General features: G+C 39.6%; 1 protein-coding gene across 1 annotated transcript; it reads left to right on the top strand.

Moving 5' to 3' along the window:
- The first annotated feature begins 8,615 nt into the window (after positions 1 to 8,615).
- On the top strand, positions 8,616 to 9,560 carry LOC122678266 (olfactory receptor 2AP1). Its single transcript, XM_043878903.1, has one exon. It carries the CDS (start codon positions 8,616 to 8,618, stop codon positions 9,558 to 9,560), a length of 945 nt encoding a protein of 314 aa, XP_043734838.1.
- The last annotated feature ends 1,165 nt before the right edge of the window (positions 9,561 to 10,725 follow it).

Genomic DNA, 10,725 nt, shown 5'->3' with positions numbered 1-10,725 from the left:
TCTTTGTGAATGAATAGTATCAGCTCTCACCAAATACAGATTTGCTAGCATGCATTGCCAGATATCATGACAGGAAAAAAGAACATTAACCTGGATTTATGAAGCAAATAGTTAGATGATACAGGCACTGGAAGAGGGAAGATATTTTTTTAAATGGAGTGTTTACCAGTGGTAATTGAGATAAATGATTTTTTTTTTTTTTCAATCGAGAACAAAGGATAACTTTTAATCACGGGAGGGTCCTGAATCTTGATGAAAGGAACAATGTTTCAGCACAGAAAACAATTCCAGCAGAGTCTTGAGACCCACTGAACTACACTTAGCTGTTCTCAAGGCCTTCACATGGCTGACAGAGGAGCAGTCTTGGAAGGAGAAAGGCGATTAAAATAATGTAAAGATTTCTAGTAAGGTTACATTAAAACAATTCTGTATAACAATGACAAACACTACACCTGAAATCTCAGTTTTTCCCCTGCCTTTGTAGGACAAGTGAGCATTCCAACGAATTTCCACATGACCAGCTGTTCCTCTTTTTAACAGAATGCCATTCTTCAGCTCCTTTAGAAAGGATGCTTCCTTTAAATGTGTGATTCGAGTCTCTGAGGCAGGTGTAGTGGGGAAAGACATTTCATATGGAAAAATTATATAATACAAAATTGACTGGCTAAAAGTAAGACATATTCTGGCAACCCAAGCCATTTTCTTAAGAGAAACTTAATGTTTTGGTGTTATCTAACCTGCAGTTTATTTAAAAAAAAAAAAAAAGTGAAGTTGCTCAGTCGTGTCCGACTCTTTGTGACCCCATGGACTGTAGCCTACCAGGCTCCTCCGTCCATGGGATTTTCCAGGCAAGAGTACTGGAGTGGGTTGCCATCTCCTTCTCCAGATAAATGATTTAAACATATAGATAGACACATAGACACATTTAAACATATAGATAAATGGGAGACAGACGAAGAGAGAGAAGGAGAGATAGAGAGAGAGAAATTAGGAAGTTTTCCCCATGTGTCAACCAAATCACTGTACATGGGATTGCACCAACTCAATGAAGCATAAATAAAAGCATAAATTCAATTGGGAAAAGTTCATGAATTCTATAGATAATCCCAGAAATAACTAGTTCTCTTAATAACGTATCAGAAACAAATACTGAAAATAGTAATTACTTTTTTTTTTACTCTATGAATAATCACAGGCATCTTCTCTATAAATTAGCCATGGAAACATGCCTTGCTTGAAAACATCCCAGTACTTAACTTTGATATTCTTCATTGTTTCACCAGAAAGCTATACCACAAATGACATTTATGAACTTCATGGTTTAACAAAAACATACTAGTAGGGTCATCTAAATGCATTCCTAGTCCCTTACCCCCAGAACCTATACTCACCATATATATACATCTTTCTAAAATTATAAAGAAATACCATCATATTTTAAAACTTGGATATATTTCTGTGCATTGTAGGTAGCTGAAAGGATGCTAAAGTTCAAAGAGCAAGGAGGAGTTAAGAAGCCTCTCTTGCTCTGCAAAAATGGGTACTCTGATTTTCACTGGACAAATAGGCTACTCTTTTTTACTCTTCATCAGCAACAGGAGTGCATAAAACAACTAAATAAAAAAGTCCTTAGAGGACCTGACTCAACGTACTAGTGAATTCACTCTAGTGAATTTAAAACATAACTTACTCTGCCAAAAAAAAAATCACAAACTAAGCACCAATGAGGATAATTTCTGCAGAGTGAAAAGCATAATATAATAGTAACAAATTCAGTTCAAGAATAAAAATAAGAATTTCATGGAGAAAAGACAGTCTGTTTAATAAATGGTGCTGGGAAAACCGGACAGGTATATGTAAAAGAATGATATTGAAACACTCCCTAATACCCTACACAAAAGTAAACTCAAAATGGATTAAAGACCTAAATGTAAGACCTGATACTGGCAGGCAGATTCTTTTACCATTGAGCCACCAGGGAAGCCCTTGATACCAGTAGATTGTCATAAGTAACATGTGTGTATTGTAATACCCAAAGTCACCACTGAGAAAATTATACAAAATGATATGATCAAAAATCTTGAATTAGTCAAAATGGAATCGTAAAATGTGTTCAAACAACCTACTTAAGTGCAGAAAAAGACAAACAAGAAACAAAGGAAATAAACAGAAACAAATAAAAGACAGATGAATCTGAATACATAATTATCTTAAATATAAATGGTTTAAATACATCACTCAAAAGGAAGAAATTGGCAGAGTGGATTTATGCCTAAAAATTACCCAAATACATAATGTTATTAGAAACTCAACAATATGCATAGATTGAAAGTAAATGATAGAGAAAACTATATCATGAAAAAAATCAAGAAAAAACTGGCATGGCTATATTAATATTAGGTAAAGTAGAAGCAAATAAAATTGCAAATGAGAAGTAAAGGGAAATTACATAATGATAAAAGCATCAATCCACCAGGAATCAATCCACCTTGCTTTATTTATTATTGCATTTATCATCATCTCACTTATTTTATGGGCTTCCTGGTGGCTCAGATGTAAAGAATCTGCCTGCAGTGCAGAAGATCTGGGTTCGATCCCTGGGTTCAGAAGATCCACTGGAGAAGAGAAAGGTTACCCACTCCAGTGTTCTGGTCTGGAAAATTCCATAGACAGAGGAGCCTGGTGGGCTACAGTCCATGGGATTGCAGAGTCGGACATGACTGAGTAACTTTCACTTTCACTTACTTTATATTTACCTGTGGATTCATTTATTGTCCCTATGCTACATCTAGGCAGGGACTTCAGTGGCTTTGTTGATAGCTGTATATTGTTGTTGTTGTTTACTAGATAAGTCCTGTCTGACTCTTTGCGATCCCAAGGACTGTAGCCTACTAGGTCCTGTGTCCATGGAATTTCCCAGGCAAGAATACTGGAGTGAGTTGTGATTTCCTTCTCCATGATAGCTGTATATCCAGTGCCTAAAATGTTAGTTCCACATAGTATTGAAGCTGAAGCTCCAATTCTTTGGCCACCTGACACAAAGAACTGACTCATTGGAAAAGATCCTGATGCTGGGAAAGATTGAAGGCAGGAGGAGAAGGGGACGACAGAGGATGAAATGGTTGGATGGCATCACCGACTTGATGGACATGAGTTTGAGCAAGCTCAGAGAGTTGGTAAAGGACAGGGAAGCCTGGCGTGCTTCAGTCGCAAAGAGTCGCATGGGGTCGCAAAGAGTCAGACAAAACTAAGCGACTGAACTAACTGACTGATATGGTAAGTACTCAACACATATTTGTTGAATGAATAAAAGGGTTAGCTTATTATCTACTGAGATCTGTTCTTTAAGATACAGGCACTATATATATAGAATTTTAAAAGATGGTAACCAATACCCTATATGCAAAACAGAAAAAGAGACACAGATGTACAGAACAGACTTTGGGACTCTGTGGGAGAAGGCGAGGGTGGGATGTTCAGAGAGCAGCATTGAAACAAGTATACTATCAAGGGTGAAACAGATCACCAGCCCAGGTTGGATGCGTGAGACAAGTGTTCAGGGCTGGTGCACTGGGAAGACCCAGAGGGATGGGATGGGGAGGGAGGTGGGAGGGGGTGAGAGGGTAACAGGCAGGAAGGCCAGGGGTCTCCAAAAGGAGGAAAGAGGCTGCAAGTGCCAGACATTTTTACCTCTCTTAAGCGGCAGGAAAAAAACAAACCAGCGATGTGTTTTTCCTTCTCTATACAAATGTAAAAGGAGGTTTCTCTTAACATGCTGTGTTGCCTTGACACCTGGTCTCACCTAAAGCTAACTACTCTCAAACCTTGAGTTAACCAATACATTTCTTTTTCTTATGGAAATGTTGTCTTAAGCTATGTTAATGAACCCCAGACTCTATCTTCAAGTTGGTTGCGCCAAACGGCCTAACTTACTTACTCGGGTATTGTTTCCCTAATCTATGTAAACGGAATTATTTGTTGGTATTTTGCCCTTCTACAAGATTCAAGTCAATCGTTTTATGGCCTTGGATGAATTATCTGGTGCCATTCTAAACTTTATGACATTCCTTTCTTTTCTTTAACAGACTGTGAGTGACTATATAACATACAGCTAAAGACTAGGAGGGGGGTACTCTTTTGCCCCCTTCTGATGCCTATGTCAGAAGCTTTCTCTATCTCCTTTATACTTTAATAAAACTTTATTACACAAAAGCTCTGAGTGATCCAGCCTCGTCTCTGGCCCCGGATTGAATTCGTCTCCTCCGGAGGCCAAGAATCCCGCGTCTTATCATTCAGCAACAACCTTTCAGGGGGATCGGGATGGGGAACACATGTAAATCCATGGCTGATTCATGTCAATGTATGGCAAAAACCACTACAATATTGTAAAGTAATTAGCCTCCAACTAATAAAAATAAATGAAAAAAAAAAGATACAGGCACTAATCACTTTAAGTTCAAGGTCTTTAAATGCTTAGTTACACTACAAACTAAAATATTCCAGCATCAAGTTAGAAATGACCAAATGTTTTATTGATTCTTCTTACAGCTTCTCATGCAAACAGAAACTTCTGACATTAAAGTGCTTCCTGAAAAAAAAGAGTTATCATTTCCAAAATAACTGTCTTCCATCAATCACATTTGCCTCAACCACTTCTTTATCACACATCTTAAACTTAAGAAAGAAGTGTAGCCTTTCCAAATAATTAATTGTCGATAATTCCCTCCACGGGTCACTTCCCAAGCAGATTTCCACCTCTTGCTCTCCTTGTCTTGCTTTATGCTGATCCTTGTTCTCAGATCCCAAGCCTGCACAATCTGCGGCCTCGACTGACACATCGATGAGCTAGAACCTGTCGCTCAATTTAACTTCCTCTCCCTCTGCTGTCTATCTAAGAGTGAATATCAGGGAAGAGATTCCTTCCTTCTTTTTTTTTAACGTTTTATTTTGTATTGGGGTATAGCCAATTAACAATGTTGCAACAGTTTCAGATGAACAGCAGAAGGGACTCAGCCATACATGCACATGTATCCATTCTCCCCTAAATTCCCCTAGGAAAGAGATTCCTTCTAAACTAAGAGTATTTGAAATTTGTCAGGTCCAATGAGTTTCCAATGATAACTTTGGCTTTCTTCTCTGTAAACACATTTGAAAGAAGTAACTGAACTGTTGCCAAATAGTTATATAGCAATTCCCTCGTCAGAGAAAGGAAAACAGAAATAGTCGTGAGACATGTGTGTGTGTGTTGTCACTCAGTCGTGTCCGACTCTTTGCGACCCCACGGACTGTGACCCATCAGGCTCCTCTGTCCACGGGATTTTCTAGGCAAGAATACTGGAGTGGGTTGCCATTTCCTTCTCCAGGGGATCTTCCCCACCCAGGGATTGAACCAAGGTCTCTTGCATTGCAGATGGATGCTTTACCATCTGAGCTGCTAGGGAAGGCCATATGTGAGACATACTAAGTAACATGGTTGGATAGCGTCACTATGTAATAAGGTTGGATAGACTCAACGGACATGAGTTTGAGCAGACTCTGGGAGATAGTGAAGGACAGGAGAGCCTGGTGTGCTGCAGTCCATGGGGTTGCAAAGAGTCAGACACAACTTAGGGACTGAACAAATACTGTGTAACAGATATTTAACAATGATCATCCTATTTAATGGACCCCATTTTACAGCAGAGGAAAGTGAGAATCAGAGAATGAAGTTTCTTGTGTTGATTATTAATAATCAAGATCGAGCTGATTATTGTGTTAGAGTTGTGAGACCACATTTCTTCTGTGGGCCTCGCATTTTTGTGAGAATTGTACACACCCTAAGAGGAGCAGCCATGTGTAAGACATGTGTGTAAGTAATAGGTAATTTGTCCCTAATTCTGGCATTTTGTTCCCAAGGCTAGCTTTGTTTCTTCTGGTGTTTGTACTATACTGATATTAAATAGGTGATTAATCTGATGAATAACTGCTATGACGGTGTCTGTGGGTGGCAAAGGTTTAGCCCTCCCAGGTAATATATACATACTTTCCCAAGCTCCTCTCCTTAAACTGGACATTCGCAAGTGTGTTCTCAGAAGCAACCCACAGGTCAATGTGGCTCTGCTCTCTCTCAGTCTGAGCACTCCATTTTTATCTGTTTTATATTTGGTTTATGCACACACTCCAAAAAATGAAAATTACTGCTTATTGTCTTTAGCCAGTAGTGTCTATAACTAGGCTAATTATAACCAGCTAACAGTGCTTAGAAAGTGTGAGTTTTCAGGACATCCGTGACCTGCAAATGGTTCCAACTAGGCTGTTTGTCCACGGCCGAGTCCAGCTGTGCCCACCCACTGGGGAAGGCAAATGCCACGACTCCGTAGCTCCCTCTTCCCTGAAGCTCATGCTGTTACGCTATGGCAGCACCACCCCACCTCACCTCCAAGCTAGTCTCTCTGGAGCCTCATCCACTAGCCATATGCTTAAAATTTGTTCCCAGAGTTGTCGACGGAGGACAGTCTTTAGCCTGCTCCAACAAGAATCCCCAGGGCAACTTATGCTTCTTCACTCAGTTAATTCCCCAGTGCATGCTCTCAATAGAACAAATATAACCTGTGTCACTTTGGGTTAAGTATAACCTGGATTGGGATGTGGAGTTTATATTCTGTCTTCTGAGATCATCAACCTCATTTTTCCTAGGACAGAAAAACCCAGGACTACTCTGCTCCTCAAAGTCCTTCTTTTAACTTCCTATGTCCACTTCACTTTTAAGAGGACATCCAAAACCTCTGATTCAGCTCCAATCTGAATTAGTGGAAAAACAGGGGCAGGAAAAGACTATTTCTTACTAAGAGAAGCCCCTGGAAGTTTCTATTATTCTTATGAAATGCAGGATAGGACTTGGTGGCTGATAATGTAGAAAATGTAATACATTTTATATCATTTTGTAATGGCACAGCCTTACAATTTTCACGCACCTCTAAGAATATCTAGGACTAAAATCCCACTATAAGCCATTTGGATAGCCAAGTGAGGAAGAATATTCTTTGTTCACCACTACATTGACTTCACTTCTCTGCGACTGGGAAGCCTGAAAGTGAAACAGACATGACTACTCAACCTTTCCCTGAAGATTTCAGGTTGGTAATCTGGAGGGCAAGGGCATCCTGAGCATTGTGTAACTTTACTTGATCTCTGATTCCTACTGTGAACTGCAACCCACTAGTGGTTTATGGAATCAATTTAATGCGTTGCAATCAGCATTTGAAAAATAATTAATAGAATAAAATAAAATAAAAAATACCTGGTTGTATCACATGCAATAAGGAAGGAGTGTTCTATAGAACTTTTATTTATGTTAGATATATACGTGTTTACCAGAAAATTACTTAAGTGTAGAATACTCCAAAAATGCTTGAAAATGGCTGCCATATAAAACAACATATAGGAAAAAATTATAAATCAATAAGGGCATTCTCATATAATGTGATTCTTTAATAACATGAGCTCACAAATCAGTAGAGATTTGAAGTGCTTTTGAAGTGCTTAAACATGAAGTCTCCTAGAAAACCTTGAATCACAGTTTTTATATACTTTCCCCATAAAATTTCCATACTCACGAACCCAAAATGCTTTCTACATGATTTAGTGGATTCATAGACATGGCAAATTCAATCTAGAATTGTTTAGAAATCCTACTTTAAATATTTTTAAGGTCCTACATTTTCCTTAGAAAGTAATAAAATCTCTTTGTCCTTATGGGGAAGCAAAACTCTAAATATTCTGAATGTGCTTATGTAAGTAAATGCAAATTTTTATTCTAATCTAACACCGACTCAATGGACATGAGTTTGGGTAAACTCCGGGAGCTGGTTGTGGACAGGGAGGCCAGGCGTGCTGCGGTTCATGGAGTCGCAAAGAGTCGGACACGACTGAGCGAATGAACTGAACTGAACTGGACTGAATATTTACTGAATCCTAGACAGGTATATGGAATGGTTCAAAGAACAGAATGACATAATCCTAATACAGAGAACTTTGAATTCTAATGGACAGGCAAGGAGAGTAGCATGGAGGGTCCACTGGGAAGAAGTGAGGAGCTGGTACTTTTTGACGTCAAGGAAATCAAAGGGAGTTGAACAAGAAGGAAAATGAGAGACTGCTATAGTCACATGAAAAATAAGAGCAAAAATGGCAGGGGAGAGTAAGAAAAACAGCTAGTCTGAGAAAAGCTGGACAAATACATAGAGCAATAAATGGAATCAGTGGGAAGAAAGAAACGAGAATATAGAAGAAAGAAAATTACGAACTAGTCTAGAAGGAGGCAGCTGCTGGAAGCATTCCTTTAATAACTCATTCCAAAAGCTATTTAAACATCATTTATAAGGCATATATTTATTTCATATTGGCACTGGGGAGAGTACCATGTGGGAAAATAATGACAACTTTTCTATGCAGGGCAAAAGAGACTGGCAAGGACCCAGCAACATTCAGCTGGGCCACTGGGCTGGGTCATATTATCAGAGGAAAAGTTCATCTCCTTTGTTTTTTCAGATTCCATCTCACCATTTCAGAGCTCCTCTTCCTTTTTCACCTTTCATTACTATCACTTTTCTACCTTGAGATAAACTTTTTCAGCAATGAAAAATAAAACCGTGTTGACTGAGTTCATCCTGCTGGGTCTAACAGATGTCCCTGAACTCCAGGTGATGGTTTTCATCTTTCTGTTCCTCACCTATTTACTCAGCATCATTGGAAATCTGACAATCCTCATCCTCACCTCGCTGGACTCCCATCTTCAGACCCCCATGTATTTCTTTCTCCGAAACTTCTCCTTCTTAGAAATTTCCTTCACAAGCATCTTCATTCCCAGGGTCCTGTTCAGCATCACAACAGGGAACAAGAGTATCAGCTTTGCTGGCTGCTTTGCTCAATATTTCTTTGCCATATTCCTGGGGGCCACAGAGTTTTATCTTCTGGCTGCCATGTCCTATGACCGCTATGTGGCCATATGCAAACCCTTGCATTACACAACCACCATGAGCAGCAAAGTCTGCACCCAACTTGTTGTCTGCTCTTGGCTGGCTGGGTTAATGGTTATTATACCACCAACCACTCTGATGACTCAGCAGGACTTTTGTGAATCCAATAGGCTGAACCATTATTTCTGTGACTATGAGCCCCTTCGGGAACTCTCCTGTTCAGACACAAACCTCGTAGAGAAGGTTGTCTTTCTTGTGGCATCAGTGACGCTGGTGGGCACTCTACTACTAGTCATTCTCTCCTACACGTTCATCATCAGGACTGTTCTGAAACTCCCCTCCGCCCATCAAAGGACAAAAGCCTTCTCCACTTGTTCTTCCCACTTGATTGTCGTTTCTCTCTCTTACGGAAGCTGCTTCTTCATTTATGTTAAGCCCGCAGCAAAAGAAGTGGACACGTTCAACAAGGGAGTAGCTCTGCTCAGCACCTCAGCTGCACCTTTGTTGAATCCCTTCGTTTACACCCTAAGGAATCAGCAGGTAAAACAAGCCTTCAAGGATACAGTCCGGAAGCTCGTGCATCTTAAGGAATTTCAGAATTAAAGCCCTAATGGATGAGTCCTTACCATGTACCAAACTCTCTGCCAATTACTAGGCTTCCAACATACAGTTAAACTTAAGGCCAGTGAGAAAGACTGGAAAATAAATTATAACCTGTAAGTGTTCATATAAAGAAACGATTAGGCTTTATCAATGAAAAAGCAGTTCAACCTGAATTAGTGAGTCAATAAATGTTTTCAGAGGGAGTGCCATTTAAACTCAGTCTTAACAAGTAGGAATAGGTCAAGCAAGTAAAAATAAGAGGAAGAAACTTGGGTAGAAAGAAGATTGTTGGTAGGAATGCCAAATTTCAGTCCTACAAGATTGAGTAAACGTTGTCATTCATTTCAGTGAAATAAAAAGGATAAGGAGAGAGTTGAGGAGATAATATTTTTTAGTTTTGAATTAAGTTAAATCCCATTTTAAGTAAATTAAGTGCTCATAATGTCAAGTCATTTGGATTTGGGACAAGATTTTGGCTCAGATGGTAAAGAATTCACCTGCAATGTAGGAGACAGGAGTTCAGGAAGATCTTCCCTGGGTCAGGAAGATCCCCTGGAGAAGGGAATAGCTACCCACTCCAGTATTCTTGCCTGAAGAATTCCATGAACAGAGGAATCTGGCAGGTTACAGTCCATGGGATCACAAAGATTTAGCAATCCATAGCTATTGAAATAGAAATTGATGTAAAAATTGAGGGTGTCATGAATAGAAGAAGGTGAGCAGAAGAGGCAGAGAAGATGATAAGAAGTCAATAGAGGAGTTCCCTGGTGGTCCAGTGGTTAAGAATCCACCTGCCAATGCAGGGGACAAAGTTTTAACCCCTGGACCAGGAATATCCCACATGCCGCTGAGCAACTAAACCCATGCGCCGCAACTGCTGAGCCACTTGCCTAGAGCCAGTGCTCTGCAGCAGAAGAAGCCGCCACAGGAAGCAGCTAGAGAAAGCCTGAGCAGCAGCAAGGACCCAGCACAGCCAAAAATAAAATCTTTTAAAAAAAAAAGAAGTCAATATATCTGTGGAATTCACGGGAAGAGAATATTTCAAGAAATATAGATAGTTGGCAATGTGAAATGCTGCAGAACCAATTAATATGCAGAATGACATTATGACAATTAGGGCGTTCTTATTGATCATAACCATCTTCAAAAATGTGGAATTTGAGAA

This window comes from Cervus elaphus, chromosome 3 (genome assembly GCF_910594005.1).
Source record: "Cervus elaphus chromosome 3, mCerEla1.1, whole genome shotgun sequence".
Classification (NCBI taxonomy): Eukaryota; Metazoa; Chordata; class Mammalia; order Artiodactyla; family Cervidae; genus Cervus; species Cervus elaphus.
This window is presented reverse-complemented; position numbering and strand designations above follow the sequence as displayed.

Coding starts and splice junctions, on each gene's coding strand:
- LOC122678266 (XM_043878903.1), top strand. CDS start 8,616: ATGAAAAATAAAACCGTGTTGACTGAGTTCATCCTGCTGGGTCTAACA.